The sequence below is a fragment of the Primulina tabacum genome, chromosome 10 (assembly GCF_025594145.1).
Source record: "Primulina tabacum isolate GXHZ01 chromosome 10, ASM2559414v2, whole genome shotgun sequence".
NCBI lineage: Eukaryota > Viridiplantae > Streptophyta > Magnoliopsida > Lamiales > Gesneriaceae > Primulina > Primulina tabacum.
Window position 1 is genome coordinate 3,511,321 of NC_134559.1, and position 15,921 is coordinate 3,527,241.

General features: G+C 32.8%; 3 protein-coding genes across 5 annotated transcripts; all 3 read right to left on the reverse strand.

Annotated features, from left to right (window-relative positions):
- Nucleotides 1–1,263: 1,263 nt before the first annotated feature.
- Nucleotides 1,264–3,097, reverse strand: LOC142505261 (protein trichome birefringence-like 38). 2 transcript variants are annotated; one of them, XM_075618166.1, is made up of 5 exons: nt 2,740–3,090; nt 2,453–2,624; nt 2,174–2,349; nt 1,932–2,090; nt 1,276–1,669 (listed from the first exon to the last, which is right to left on the reverse strand). In XM_075618166.1, exons 1-5 carry the CDS (start codon nt 3,048–3,050, stop codon nt 1,369–1,371), a joined length of 1,119 nt encoding a protein of 372 aa, XP_075474281.1. In that variant the 5' UTR covers nt 3,051–3,090; the 3' UTR covers nt 1,276–1,368. The 2 variants fall into 2 exon arrangements, with proteins under 2 accessions (XP_075474282.1, XP_075474281.1); XM_075618167.1 differs by lacking the exon at nt 1,932–2,090 and having other exon boundaries at nt 1,264–1,669; nt 2,740–3,097.
- A 1,752-nt stretch (nt 3,098–4,849) lies between these two features.
- LOC142505165 (uncharacterized) lies at nt 4,850–7,672 on the reverse strand. Of its 2 annotated transcripts, none has more exons than XM_075618019.1 (2): nt 5,194–7,672; nt 4,850–5,113 (listed from the first exon to the last, which is right to left on the reverse strand). In XM_075618019.1, exon 1 carries the CDS (start codon nt 7,504–7,506, stop codon nt 5,206–5,208), a length of 2,301 nt encoding a protein of 766 aa, XP_075474134.1. In that variant the 5' UTR covers nt 7,507–7,672; the 3' UTR covers nt 4,850–5,113; nt 5,194–5,205. The 2 variants fall into 2 exon arrangements, with proteins under 2 accessions (XP_075474134.1, XP_075474135.1); XM_075618020.1 differs by having other exon boundaries at nt 4,850–5,123.
- A 1,617-nt stretch (nt 7,673–9,289) lies between these two features.
- Nucleotides 9,290–15,340, reverse strand: LOC142504856 (uncharacterized). Its single transcript, XM_075617703.1, has 7 exons — nt 14,715–15,340; nt 14,143–14,483; nt 12,956–13,108; nt 11,962–12,054; nt 11,570–11,628; nt 10,026–10,119; nt 9,290–9,676 (listed from the first exon to the last, which is right to left on the reverse strand). Exons 1-7 carry the CDS (start codon nt 15,289–15,291, stop codon nt 9,440–9,442), a joined length of 1,554 nt encoding a protein of 517 aa, XP_075473818.1. The 5' UTR covers nt 15,292–15,340; the 3' UTR covers nt 9,290–9,439.
- Between the last annotated feature and the right edge of the window lie 581 nt (nt 15,341–15,921).

Below are 15,921 nucleotides of genomic sequence, written 5' to 3' on the forward strand. Positions count from 1 at the left end.
ATGAATTGAAAATATAAAAGAAGAAAACATTTGACGCAATAATTTAATTTAAGGTTTAGAATATATTATCTATATTATATTTTTATTTTTCATAAATCAATAACACGTGGTAAAATAAGTGGTCAACTTTATGTATTACACTTTTTTCTTTTCTCAAATTTAATTTTAATAATAATAACTATTTTGATATCAATTTTATATTATATTTTCTCCAATGTCTAATTTATACAAAATTATAATATTTATTACTAATATGTTTTTCAACAATTATTAATTTATTTAGATTGCGCTTGGATAAATTGATTTCAAATTTATGGATTAGAATTATAATTTTATTGTTAACAATGAAACAATATATCAAATCTTGAATCTACACATGACTTATTTGCATATTATTATTTATATAAAGTAGAATAAATTTCAAATAACATTATTATTGGGTGGACTTGAAAAATATCATAATTAACATGAAATACTACTATATAAACATGAAATGAGTGGATTTGAAGTTTATGATGTTAATTCTCTAAATAACAAAAATACAGTTGAATGTATTGAAATCCATGGATTTGAATTCCTTCCATTCAAGAATATCCTTAGATTTATAACACATAAAATTTTTAAACAAATATCTTTTGCACTCATTTTATAATACATATAGTACAAATTATATTACATTGAATTTCCTAAGGATAATGCTAAAGGTACAACCAATATATCGTACTGCGATATTTACAACAATTATATCATGAGATTTTATTATTATCTAATGAGGTTTTATATTTAATTTATCATGAGATTTTGATAAATGAAATTTTTGTATTGATTTTTTTGAATTGTAAGAATTATTATACAAATTTGGTTGCATATGTAGCATTACTCATTTTCTATCGACTAATATATCATGAAATCATTAATATATAATTTTTTGTAAATTAATCTCTTCTGATCTCATTTCTTTAACAACAGTTATTGATAATAGAAATATATTTTCACGTGCGCCGCACGTGTCTTTACCTAGTATATATATATATATATATATATACATGTCTCGACATTTTTTTAATCTTTAATTGGATACATATAAAGATATTAATTTAATTTAAAATTAAAGTTTAATTAGGCTATGAGTGGCTTAATATATATTTGGTTGAGGTCAAAATTTGAATTTAATATTAAATAACACGAGACAACTAGCTAGTTCTCAAGATTTATAATATTTCTACCATGTGAAATAATATATGGTTATTATCTCTTGAGTGAACTGTACTATTAAACAAAAATTACAAATAGGATTTTTTTTATTGATTTCAGATTATATCTATTGTATCATCATGTGAATATCCTGGACACGGTTCAACTAGCTAGCTAGCTAGCTAGTCGTGCGTACAAGAGGTGGTTCCACGAGTCGAGGACTCCGGCGACGCACCAATGGGTGCAATCCATGCCTTTGAAAGCATTGTATGAGCTGACATGCCCATCTTTTCTTAGCTGAGAAAGAGTTGTGATATCAAGTAAATGTGCATTCTTTGATGATGAAATGTTGTTAGCCATAATTTCTTGCACAACTTTTGCCGCCAATGGTAGTCCAGATGGGTACGTTGACCCTTGCATAGGTGTGGTTTCCTTCGAGCAACTCTTTACTCCTGGTTCATGCCAATCTGCCCCACTGAATTATCAATTTTTTCTTTAGTGTTAAATATTAATCAAGAATCACATGCTCATCAAATATATATATAATCCTAGTAATTGAAAGAGATAATCTAGGACATAATACTTTTCGTTTAACCAAAATATATGGAACGTAAATATTTTAAACCGTACGTCAGCTCAAAAACTAAGTTTCGATTGCCCTTTAAGTAAAAGCAGTTACTGTAACTCGTCAAATAATAATGCTTGAACTTGTAAGATTCCATTAATAGTGTCCTTACTTGTAATGGGATGGAGAAATTCCTTGAAAGAAAACTTTGTTTTTAGAAGGATCTACGTCCGAGTTGACCCATTTTGCCCAAGTCTTTAATCCTTCCCCAAATGCAACCATCCTATCCATGTCCTTCAAAATCTTTCCCCCAACTTCAATATAATCCCACCTACATTACGTACACAAAAACCTTCTATTTACTCATAATATGAACATTCAAAATTATACATGTGTAATTTTTACGAGCCTTACGGTTGCTTATCGCCGCGCCGGTACCACCAGAGCCATGTATTAAAGACCAAGACTTGGATTTCTTTCCACGCATCTCCGTTTTTAAGTGAGTCGAGTTTCAAAACTCGACCTCTTGGTTCGTTTTCAATATCTACCAGATAATGCGAATTGAATACGATAATCGAAACATCGTAGTCCTGGAATACAGATAACATTGATGCTAGGATTCAGTGTCACGCTGTTCATATTCAACGGATGAAATTAAATAAAATTTGTAATGAAATGATTCGATATATATACCTGAAAGGTGACGGTAGAAGTAGATTTATCTGTGTGGCTTGTGATATTTGATCCTTTCACTGCATTGTGTAGAAGGCATACCATTGATGACCATTGATTAGAACTTATTGAGTCCCCAACAAACATTACTTTTTTCCCCTTCAATCTCTTCAATAAATCTAGCCCATCAAATCTGCCAACACAAAGCCAAATTTCTTAAACCACACACATAAATAAAACTTGAACCCAAAATCTTCATCTTCCCGGCCCGGTTTCTACAGTGATGAGTTAAACACACACGTGCGTACCTTGGAATGTTGCAACCATTGGGTTGCCATCTATATTTCAGGTACTGGTGATCGGGTCGATCGTACTTCAGGCAAGCGAATTCTTTTCGGATAAACGGGCAGTCGGATGAGTCGTAAAGAGGGTAGGATTCATCATACAACCATTCACCTTCATAAAAATTGCAGCTCTTTTGCTCTCTTGTTGATGGTACCTCACCGTTTTGTCCTGCGATATAGATATTTGAAGGATGGAATATTATTAACAGAAAACAAAGAAGCAAGAAAAAAATTATTATTTCACTACCCATCTTTTTTACTTGTATATTTTCCATTATTGTGGTGATCTAAAGAATTCGCAGTATCGCAATCAACCTCTCTACATATCTATATATATACACACACACATATGTAAATATGGCTCAACATGGAATAAAATTAGCAGCTGGAAGTAATCAACAAGAATATTTATATAAGTCAAACTTTGACTTCAATTATTTTGTTTCGAATTCTACTTTTTCATATCTCTTTTGAGATGGTCTCACGAATCTTTATATGTGAAACGGGTCAACCCTACCGATATTTACAATAAAAAGTAATACTCTTAGCATAAAAATAATATTTTTTTATGGATGACCCAAATAAGAGATATGTCTCACAAAATACAACTCGTGAGACCTTCTCACGTAGGTTTTTGTTCTTTTTATAAATATTTTCCTGTATAGGGCATGGTTAGAAGCGGACCAGAGGGGGACACAAGTGATGGCCGCCGAAATTAAATTATGTTCCAATTTTATATTAATATTAATAAAAAATTGTTTTGTGTGCAAATATTATAAATATTGTTCTAGATTATATATACATAGACGTGGGAACAATTCGTTAATTAGGAGGAGTAGACAAGTTGTTGGCCAGTATTTACTGTGTACGCGTAATTTATACCAGTTACTATGTCCACGCGATGCGTGTGTGTACAAATTTTTTTTATCATTATCGATGGACTAAAGTGTAACTTGACAATTTATGTAGTGACTAAATTGATATTTGAATTGTTTAAATAAAAAAAAAATGTGTGTTGAAATTTTTTTTAAAAAAACAAAATAACAAAAAACAAAAATGTAATATTAGTATCATATAAGAGTAAAATCGGAAGAAAAGTTGGTGTCCTCCTAGGTAGTTACTATCATGTTCTCAAACTTAATAAAATAAAATAGATCATTGCGTGAAAGTTATTTTCCGTGACAAATATTTGTTTTAAAACAAAATGGACAAAATCACGTGAAAATTAATATTATGACAAAAACTTGTGTGAGACGGTCACGAGTCGTATTTTTTGAGACAAATATTTTGTTTGGGTCATCCATTAAAAAGTGTTACTTTTTATTATGAATATCGGTAGGGTTGGCCCGTCTCACAGATAAAGATTTGTGAAACCGTCTCACAAAAGATCTACTCCAATATTTTATTTATTCTTAAAGTCATAACTGTATGGCTTATAAAGGGAACAAAAGTATTCTGTTTAATGTTTTTTATAAATAATAATATGTCATTTTTTAGAATTGTTTCTAAACTATCAATACCATAATCTATTAAAATCTTCTACTCAAACATGGGCAGTATATCAGAAGATGTTAATGTGAATATTTTGAGACGCTTATCAGATTTTATATATATATATATATATATAGTTTTGATATAATGTTCATCCACCGTGTACACATACCGTTGGTGTATCATTCAATTGTTGGATGCACATGGTCGAATAAATATCATTTTGTTAAATATTCTCGAGTTTATTCTATGATCAACATAATGTCGTAAATTAAAAATATATTTTTAACTTTTTTTTTCAATACTCGTGTCGATTTCATAGACATGCATTTTCATATAAACATTATACTCAGATATTCCCATAATTTACATAAATTAAAATAGCAAAATAGTTTAACAAGAAATTGTTGCGAAGCTAACAATTTAGTCATATACCAAAAAAAAAAAAAGAAATATATTATATTTAACAAAGATGTTAGGCTGTATTGCACATGCGACACACGGTATTCTCTTCTTGATAATCGGAATTTGAATTAAATATTTTACAACCAAATTGGGTGGTCGAACAAAAACTCTTCCGATGTGCAAGAAGAAAGCTGATGATTTTTTGTCCAACAGAGATCAACTTATATATACAACACGCTTGAAGACGACATAGTTAAAGAAGATATTGTTTGGTAAATAACGATAATTCCGAAAATACTAGAATATCATAATCCTGTGTTTTAACTTACAAAGAACGTTACAGTTTCAAGCCATTGTACTTCGTTTTCTCCTGGCTAATAGGAGTGTTGAACGTTGAACCTTCTTTAATCGAATCTTGTTATTGCTTCAGACATTAGTAAAACTGCAACAATCTTCTTGCTATAAGAAAAGAGGAAAATATGCAAACAATGCAGAAACGTCGAGTGGTTTTTCGAGTTTTACCTGTAAATGGCATCAGTTACATGCCTCAACAGGTCTTGAATGATCAAAAGCCGAACTATGACTCTGATTGAGTTCGAATTTGGTTTTTGGCATGACTTTTTCAAAGGCTTCAACAAGCAGCTCAACTTTCTTCTTGCGAGAAGGACTGAGTTTCGTGACTGTTTGTCTGAGTGCATAATCTACCATCCATTCCTCTGCATTTGTCTTTTCATCCAGCTCTTGATGCCTTAGATCAACCTTCTCTGCTTCTGGTTTCGGTTCCAGCGGCAAAAAGTTTGGTTCCCTGGGATTAAATTGTCCCTCTTCATCACTTTCCTCGATGGACCTCTTGCATTTAGCAATTGCTATTGCAATTCTTTCACCGGTGAACTGATCTTGAAGAAATAGATTGTTTTTCAAGATTCCTCTGCCAACTTTATCTGGGGCTGCAGCTTGATCTGGTTTAGTTGGACTTTCTGAACTATCTTCTTTCGTTTGATGAACGATAACTGCTTCAGCTTCAGTAGTGCTCAATGATTCGAGGTTCTCTTCAACTGGGATCCCAATGCCTTCATCTGAAGAAGTTTGAACCATTACATCAACATCTATAATGGTATCACCAATGGCTTTATCAACAGAAGTGACCCTTTCCTGGACAACATCCTTCAAGAGGTCAGCTTCTCCGTTCCCCGTCACTGCAATAGCGTCCTCATTTGGAAGGCATTCAAAGTTTAGACAACCAAATGAAATTTCTTCTTCAATCATAAGGTTTGAAGGCGCCTCTTTGGCACCAACCTGGGCAATCTTTTCTGGGGTCTTGTTGCCTTCAAAAGGCAAGTCCCTATTTTCATAAATTGCTTCTGCCTCTTCCTTTGGGAACTCGATTGCTGCTGAAGTTTTCATGCTGTTTAAACCATCCAGACAGTGAAACGAAACCTCAGATCTACAGTCATCTTTGCTAGACACTGAATCCGAGTTTAAACTATCTTCACAATAGGTGTACTGTGACATATCATTTGCATCAAATAAGCTAACGATGCAGTTGTGTGACTCCTTAATAAACCGATCATGAATTATCTCATATTCATGTTTGAATCCATCCAAATCATTCCCTTTCTCTTCCTTGGACGGCGATTCATAATCGAAATCAAGATAAAGGGCAGAGTAACGCCCCGTCTCCCGGTCCGTATCAGAAGATTCAGAATCTTGTTCACATTGTTGAATACTAGGCATGCTCTCTGTTGCAATATCATTCCAGATGCTCAAGTTTCCCAGTTTTGTTTCCTCCTGGAATAACGGTAAGGAAATTTCTTCAGGTAATTTTGCGTCCAGGTGGTACATATCTATTGAATCTGTTTCACCCCTGTCCTCATCAAGAGTCCCATGAAAATTGACACTATCCGAAATTGTCTCCTCAACATCTTCACGATCTTGTGCTATAATTTCATCAATCCCATGAACCATCGACATAAAGTCAGTACTTGATGTATTTTTCTCTCCTGCACTGTAGATTTCAACAAAAAACTCACTTGGCTCCTCGAGAGTCAGAGGACGAACTGTTGGAATACCCAAATCACCATTATTCACGAGTTTTTCATCAGATTTTCTATCATCTCCGGCAGACCTGGCTCGCCTTGGAGACAGGCATCCCAACTTCAGGTTACGTTGATTCTTAAGCATAAGCCTTTTCGCCGACATGAAACTCTTTAGCGGCGGCAGAGGATCATGAAGATACCCATTGAGAGAACAGTACATATATGGGCAAACCTTGATCACAGACGTGCCCCCTGACTCGGTTCCCCCAGGATTCAGCACAAGATAATCTGGAAGCTTATAATCTTTCAAAGTCGAACAACATGTTGCTCGAGCAATATATGAATCCTCACATAAAACAACCTTGGGACATTTTTTCACCAACGCTCGAGTTTTTATCAAAGCCCTCTTCATTTTCAAACTAGCCGTCCTAACCAATGTTTTTGCTACCTTATCTCTAGAGTCTGCGCTATGTTTCGACGGGTAGTTCGATTTTTTTCCATGCAGATCACTTGAAACACGACTAGTTGGAGGACTTCTGGTACTGACCTGTGATTGCTCCTTTCTTGCCATGGAACTGCTGGTGGACTTCATATAATTCGGCAACTTAGTAGAACGATGATTTTCGAACTCCATACGTTTTACTGATCCCGATTTTTTCATTTTCTTCTTCAAGTCCACCCCTTTATTCTTGATATCCTGGCACTGCAAAGAAGATGGTTTAAGGTTTGCCAACCGAGTTTCTGATTGAACCCGATTATCTTGGATACCAAGCTTGTCGGGAACATTTCTTTGAACCATCCTCAAAGGAAAAAAACTATGAAAGAAGCAGCATGGGATTTAGGAGTTTGTGAAAGAAATTGAGGAGAAAAAGTGATTCTTGCTTTCGGTTTTTTGTCTCCAGAGGAAGATATCGATGGATATGAAGGGAAGAATACAATGAGATTCCAAGTGCTTTTCTTTTGGTTTTTTGCAAATGGTGCAACGAATTTTTATAAGAGTGACGTGTTCATTAGATCGGGTGGCTGCACTAACCATAGATCTTGGGGCCCATAATTACGTGTATATATAATAATGAATAATTTGTCAAAATCATAAAAATATTATATTTCTTTATGTATATTTATATTATTATTTCTTTTTAATTGCTTTGTTATTGAAAAAGTTTTATTTGGTGTCTTTTTTGGTTTAAAGAAAAACAATTTAAAAGTTAGAAATTGTGAATTTTATATTTGGAAAAAAAAAAAGGAGAAATTTTGAATTTTATAAGTTAAAACAATTTTTTAGACCAAAGATGTATTTTCCTTTGTTTAATCGAAATAAAATATTACTTCCTTTCTATTAAAAAAAACTTAAAATTTATTTAATGAAATATTTTAAAACTGGTTCTTGTCATATCCAAGTGTCCTTGTGCAATACAAGATCAATGCCTCTTTACTACACCCATTAATATTCGAAGGAAAAATGTGCGCTAAACAAATAAAATAATGAGTTATTTATTTATTCTACCTAATGTCTTTCACAAAAAATGATATGATAATAGTTTCACAAGTCAATTTTGTGAAATAAATATATCGTAAATAATGACAATATTGATTTGTCTCACCCCCGTCAATTTCTTATTCATTAAGGATTGTGAAATCACTGATATTGACCTTTGAGCTGTGGATAAGGGATCTGAGAGGAGTTTGATGCCAAATTGTAACTCGATTGCTTCGTAACATTATATATATATATATATATATATATATATATATATATATATATATATATATACCGTACACACTTATGTGAACATTAATAAGATATCAATTACCTATTAGATGTGATGATACATAAAAAAAATTGATCATCTAATAGGTGAGTGACACATCATCAATGCTCACGTAAGTGTGCACGTACATAGTATCAAAACTATATATATAAATTTAGAATATGATAAACATACAAGATAATAATGACCGGACACGAAAGAATTTCCCTGGAACATCATACAAAGTTATCATAAAACTAAATGAAATTTTACGTTCTTAACACGTGAAAATTTTAAAAATCGTATATAAATTGATTTGTATCTTGGAATATGTTACCACTTGCTGCGACAATTTTTATAATAATGACGATAAATTATAGATTCAATAATTAGAGCGAAGAGTGTATTTTTATCAAATAAATATTAATTAGAAATATAATATCACATAATTAATAATAATATGACATAATATAATATAATAATGTTATAACTTAATTTGACTAGTGAAAAGGTGGCAATAAACAAAATTTGGTCGGCAGAAGTGGCCGCCCATCGGACCCACCCGGAGCATACGTAAAACCCCACGCTCTCTTATTTTAATTAATTCAAAGAGTTATTTTACTATAATGGTTTTCCCCTCATATAATTTTTTTTACATATAAATATATATTTTTGTAAATAATTAAATTTTTAAAAAACATTTGAAAACAATAACATATTCTACATAGTGTCCAATTGGCATGCAAGACAACAAAAAATTCAAAATAAAATAGAAATTAAAGAAGTTTACTCTTCCACAAGAAGTGTAGTGACTTAATGTCCATAAAATGATATTTGGTCCAATGCGATTTCTATAATTTTGGGCAGTAAACCACAAATATAAGGTTCCATTTCTATGAAGAAACACCTTCAATACATCTTTTTGCTGTAAACAAAATACTAGCATGTATGTTTCAAAAGGATATTTGTACCTATTTACACCTAAAACAAGGAAAATCTTTGTCCATGCTGAAAAGCAGCGATCAGTAAGACAATTATAACCGGAGAAAGCAGAAGAATAATATATGGTAAGGTTTGAGTACTCGATGAACCTTCATCCACTTGAGATTCTTGCACAGGGTAATTTTTCTTGTCCTTGACAAAGGCTTCAAAGTAATTTTGATAGCCACTGCTGAGAGGAGAAACGTTCGAGCTGCCAACCTTCATCATTTCCATCGCCTGTCACGCAAAAAAATCATTTCCTTTGTACCATTACTCGTAACATTTATCGAATACGGCTACTTATGCTACATCAACAAGAAGCCCAGTGGGAACACAAAACCAGCTTTGGAGTATGAAATTCAGCTAATTATTCTATAGAAAGGTTTTGCTTTATGTTCTTCAAAAATTATTAAATAATAACAAAACAAATACGATATTCATTAATTCATAAGAAAATAAAGACCTATCACGTTGCATTTCACGTCAAATTTATAACCTCTGCTTTTACGGATCTGCTTCACATGGTGGATTCATGCCTCATCGCTTTTAATAATTATGATTGACCTCGAAAGTGCAAGCATATTACCTGGAAGCTAAACACTAGTTGTCTTGCCTTCTTGCTAACATCTGGATTGGGATGAGACTGAAGCTTCTCGTACATCACACGTGCTTCATTGGATCTGTCATGCTATTAGGTATCACAACAATGTACCAGAAGACAACGATAACCAAGGGTCTTAAGAATACAACACAATAAACAGGTATATCTAAAATAAAAGTTAGTGATTTAGGCAAGCTTTAATCCAGTAGAATATGGTAAGCATTTTCCTAATGTTAAAGGTTAAGAATAATGTATGGAAGGGCTTTTCTATGGAGTACACATTACCAACGTGATTGTTTTGGACAAAACCCTAAAGGGGGATTGGAGATTCAGAGGGGCAAAATCAGGAATATAAATTATATAACCTATAACACTGCAAGAAAGTTGGGCCAGAAAAGGGAAAACACGTTTGATTGAACTTCTAAACTGCTCCACAAAATTTGAATAAGCCTTAATTTGGAGTTTTGCATAAGATTAAAATTACATGAGCTTTTGTTCACCTAAAAAAAGTATCATGTTCTTATTTATTGTGAATTCTTAAACCAAAAGGTATTAATAGTTTAGTTCACACTACACAATATCTACTTTTACAAATTTATTCATTAAGGGTACATTTGGATTAACGGAATTGAAGCTAAAGATTTCGAATCCATAATAATAATCAATAGGTTTGTTCGGGTAATTCAATTGACAATGGATTTTAAATTCTTAACTAGTTATTTTGTACAGTATTTTAATTCTATGTCTATGAAGATCCCACATCAACAACTTTTTCGTGGTACACACATTTTTATATGCTTATAAAGAAATTAACCCTGAAGTACAGGTGTAAAAATTGAAGATATCATCATTCTGGATGTTGTAAAAATATAAATATTTTAGTTTCCACCAAAAGCTTTTAATATTTTTTACACAGACATGCTAAAAACAATGAAGAAATAAATATATTTATCTCCTCAATACATTCATAAGAATATTTTCGAATTTCAAAACACTGATATTTCGGGATAATTTTATGTGTAGACGCATTAAAAACAAGTGTGCCACAAAAAAATATTGTTGGCTGGTGGGTTTCTATCGATTAAAACACATGGGTTTTGGCTCATAGATTTTTGAATGAGGCTTTTAGCCTTTTCAAATAATAGAGGGAATCTATAGAGTTTTATGCATTCTAGACCTTAATATTAAGAAAACAATGTGAAATATATCTATTTGAGTTATAAATAGTGGAAATCCCAAGAACTAGCCAGAGACTAACACTCTGCTGGCTGATTTGATGTGTTGGCATTCCACGTTTGAATCTTATAAGTTCGATTGTGCAAAAAGTGCATAATCCACCATAGAATAACTTCTATAAATATATCGTGTTAAATAACTTAATAAAGGCTATATCCCAATTATTTTGCCACATTTGATATCTTCCAATATACGAGTGAATGTTTCAAGTTACCCTTTTCTAATGATAGTATTCCAACAGTAACAGCTGAAACAGATGATCATTTGCTAAAAATCAGAAGTAGAAAGTGCACCTGCAAAGTGAATCCTGACATATAGACCACTGCAAAGCTGCTAATCCGTGAAGTTTACTCTGCAGAGACAATGTGAACACAATGAATAGGTAGCTTAGAAAAAGAAAGTTGCATCTTGTTAAGTTCTGATTAATGATAAGACAGTGAAGGCAGAAAAAGTTTTAAAATGGTGTGATTAGGCCATATGGCCTACTGAAATTGTATCCCCTACTAGTCATTATTAATTTAAAAGCTCAATGTGGGGGGTGGGGGGGTGGTTGCCCTCCATAACTCCGATAGATCCATTCATGATTGTTTTTGTGAATAGTTTTTTATTCCCACAGGAAATGTATCGGGCTTCAAAAATTTGTAAGCAGCAGCTTGTCTTGTCTACAATTTAATCTACACATCACCTCGAATGGCAACTTTTCCATTACTTGTGCATAGAAGGGCAGTGCCTCCTTGAGTTTTCCAAGATCCATTAGCAAGTCACCGTCCTTTAATGCCTATGTATGATAGCACTATAACTAAGAAGAAAGTCGTGCATTACCTTTTAATTTTAGGAATAAGAAATGAGAATTAAAAAACAAATAAAGCAATATAACACTTATAGATGGAAAATCTTCTCATGTCAAAATATTATAATCATGTTGCACGGACAATTCTTTCACTGAAAACGAAAATAGTGTTGGAATCTCAACTGAGATTCTGTACTATACATGGAATTTTAGGACTACAAAAATCTGAACACAGTGCATGATGCATGTAACATTATTCATAATAACAATATACATACTTTTAAAGCGCTAACCAATATCTTTTTGGCAGAGGAGTTCCGCGCGACAAATAAAATTTACTCAATCTTTAGAAAAATGCAAAAAACTCAACTCAGCACTCTTTTTTTTAACCTTTGCCACTGACATACAATGCAAAAGCCCAAGTATCTGACAATAAAATCTACACTGCAGAATAAAAGTTTTAATATAGTCACGATAGAATGTATACTCTAATCCAATACTTTTCTAACATTCAGGCAAAAAAATGAAAGAAATTAGAAATAGTATACTACCCATGATAGGATATTAATATTCTATTGAATTCAAAAGGAAACAAAGTCTTCAATACGTAAGATATAAGACCTAAGACTGAAAGACACCAACTATATAAATTATGAACTTCAGATGAGTCGACGATCTTAATCCCATGGAATATGACAGTTACATGAAACAAAAGATATTAAGTTCATTTGAGAAACATAGGAAATGAATTGATGAAAGATTCTTCTACAGAATACTAAAACACGAAAGTTCCATTAGTCTTAAAACACCTATCCAATCATGTTCGATTGATTATCATTTCATCAATAAAAATTAACAATTTACAAAATTTCTTCCTTCAAAAAAATACCTTTTCACAAACAGCTTTTAACTCGGGGTCAATGTTTAGGCCTGTTATGCTCTTGTAGGCATCTAGCAACTGCCTTGTTCGTGCTTCTTTAGCAGCCCTCTCTTCCTTAGATTCAAGTGCCTCCCCAGGACGTATTGTTCTACCACCACCATACTAATTATCGGTAGAAAGAAAAAATCAAGGTCTGTCAAAAGGTACTAATTCAACATGAGTAAAAACGTTATGGCGAATAACAAAACACAGAAAGGAGAATCTAAAGCTTTTAGTTGTAATGATAGGATGAGAAAGATTACAGGTATCTAGCTCAAATTTCTTAAATAAAATGCTTGTGTTGCTTGACAATAGCTGCTCACATTTATTTTTCTGACACCCTTCACATTGTAGTCTAGACGTATTTTTTGTATATTAGGGTATGATTCATTTCATCAGCAAAAAGTCGCACCATCTATCATCACAATCCAATTATTACCGCCAACAAGCACAATATCCCTCTTACATTATGTAAGATTGAGTGTTTACTATTTTACCAAAAATTAAAGTTGATAGTCCACTGATAGAGCAGGGTCATTTACTAAGGAAGATGGTAACAATGCAACTTAAGTATATTAAATAGTATAGCAACTCTAAATACTTGTTTGATCACCATCAAGAAAAAGTAATTTTGCTTCTGAAAAAGCCCTCCGATTAATTGCAACAACTTGCAACTCCGGGAAATTGAACATGTGAATTGGCTTTCATACCAATTACAATAACGTACATTTGCCGCTTTATCAAAATTATAGGTGGTGGACAAATACAACTCAAATATTTTATATCGGATAGCAGACTAAGCAACATATTTTGATTGAGTCATCAACAAAGTCAATTATTGGTCCCAACACACTTTGTAAAAAGATGGCAAATTCAGAAGTTTAAAAGAGGAGGTATCCAATGTCGAAAATAAGGAACTTTTGAAGATGGGTAAGTAAAAGAGTTATAAGTCCTACATCTTTTTGCAAATGAGATTTGGATACAAAAAAAGAAAAAAGAAAGCAAGAGTTGAAGTTCGACTAGACCAATCATCAACCACATAATAAGTTACTTCACCGGAAAATAAATTATGTTTTAAAGCACAGGATTGGATAATAACAGGTACTACCCAAATATGTTAGCTTTGCATTAACACCAAAAAAGCTGAAGTATCTTACTGTCCTTGAAATGTTTCTGGGTCTAGGGAAAACTCCCCATGTAGAAACCTTCGGCTTGTATAAATCAACGTCATCTTCTACATTTGGCACTGGCTTTAATACAGCAACTGCATCATCAAACTTGCTCTTATCCCCTATGAGTATCTCCACTTCTGGAATATCTCCTACCGGAAAAGGATCTGAAATCGGAACCAAACCTGCTGGCAAGCCTCTACCACTCTTCTTATCTGCGAAGCCGAGCCCCAGAAAGTCGATACTTGAAATACTCAATCCCCCCTTCTTATTGGAATTCTTTGTCAATCTACTATCGTCCGAACTTTGTACATTCCCTCCCTTGAGTCCTACAAATAATGAGACAAATCATCAGCCGTATAACACGATAGGTAGAGCTCTAGCATACATGTCCGAAGCAAGATTCATTAATGCTCCTATAATAGCCAAAAACTTAATGGAAAACAAAATGTTATAGAAATTACGAGCATGAAAGATCCCACAAAAATCAGAACATACGAGAAATCCAGACAAAAAAATAATAATAATAAAGCAAACAACAAGTTTCCAAGAAACATTACCTGAATCTAATGATTCACTTTCCCCTGTTGTTTCTGCATTACTTCCAAGAACACCTTTGTTCTTCGTATACTCCTTTGCTTTCTCCAGGGACAGTTTAACAGCCAATGGAACAACATCCTTATCCCCACCACCATCCTTAACTTCATCAGACTTTAACCCATCATGCCTTTTATTTATACCGTTAGATCGTACAAGTGGTTTTTTATCAACATTCTCAAAACTGGTACCTTGACCTCCCACAGCACCTTTGCTTTTCTTGTACTCCCTCGCCTTCTCTAGAGCAAGTTTAACAGCCAAAGGCACCTCTTTGTTTACACCGTCATCGTTAACAGCATCAAGTTCTGAAGGGTTAGAATTTATGGAATCTTTAGATGCCTCAGCTTTGGCAAATGCAAGCTTAATATAATCTTCAGTTTCCGGTTTCGTGGACTGAGATGGGTTTAGTTGAAAATTTGAGGATGATGATGAATTGGAAGGGGTTAAGGAGGCTGAAATTCTGAAATTTCTGACTGGGAAGAAGCTGTTCTTCGTGGTTTGAAGGGGAATGGGAATGAGCGTAAAAGGAATTGCTGCCATTGGGATGAACTCAACTGAACTGAATGGACACCACGAGTTTCAGAGCTTGATATTGGTGACGTAAAATGAGGTGTGTAGAATTAATAACAATTTTTTAAAAAAAAACTTAACATTCTAAACTATTTTTTTTTATCACACAACTCACGCGAGAAGATGGACGAACTCGGAGAATCGACTAATCCAATAAAAGTACTGAGACCAGTGGACTACAAGTCCGGTGTCATATTCTAACATATTCTACCAATAAAAAAATATTAACTCGTCATATATAATTTTTCTCATTTAATACTCTATCCAAACCAATTATATAAATTTGTATGTTTTAACAAACAGAAAAATCAGTGGAAAAAAAATCTACATATAAATTTCTTATTTTATTTCTGTTTAATTTATTCAAAAAATGGCTGCACAATTTTCAAAACTTAATTAATATGTGTATATTATTAAAAGATTAGAAAAATATGTTAAATATGATGACGTCTATATATTTGGGATTAAAAAAATGTGAACTATACAATTGAGACGGAAATAGTTACATAGTATTGAAATATGATTTAATAGTATACCAAGGGAAATAATATTTTCGAATTTAATTGATAAAATATTTTGATTTGAATTATTTTTCTTATA

Bases quoted from the DNA above. Each gene is read 5' to 3' on its own strand.
- LOC142505261 (XM_075618166.1), bottom strand. From the start codon at position 3,050: ATGGAAAATATACAAGTAAAAAAGATGGGTAGTGAAATAATAATTTTT. The intron at 2,350-2,452 runs GTATATATATCG...TCTGTATTCCAG, and splicing joins CTTCTACCGTCACCTTTCAG to GACTACGATGTTTCGATTAT. The intron at 2,091-2,173 runs GTAAGGCTCGTA...TACGTAATGTAG, and splicing joins CGGCGCGGCGATAAGCAACC to GTGGGATTATATTGAAGTTG.
- LOC142505165 (XM_075618019.1), bottom strand. From the start codon at position 7,506: ATGGTTCAAAGAAATGTTCCCGACAAGCTTGGTATCCAAGATAATCGG.
- LOC142504856 (XM_075617703.1), bottom strand. From the start codon at position 15,291: ATGGCAGCAATTCCTTTTACGCTCATTCCCATTCCCCTTCAAACCACG. The intron at 14,484-14,714 runs GTAATGTTTCTT...CATTATTTGTAG, and splicing joins AAGTGAATCATTAGATTCAG to GACTCAAGGGAGGGAATGTA. The intron at 9,677-10,025 runs GTAATATGCTTG...TTTGCGTGACAG, and splicing joins AACTAGTGTTTAGCTTCCAG to GCGATGGAAATGATGAAGGT.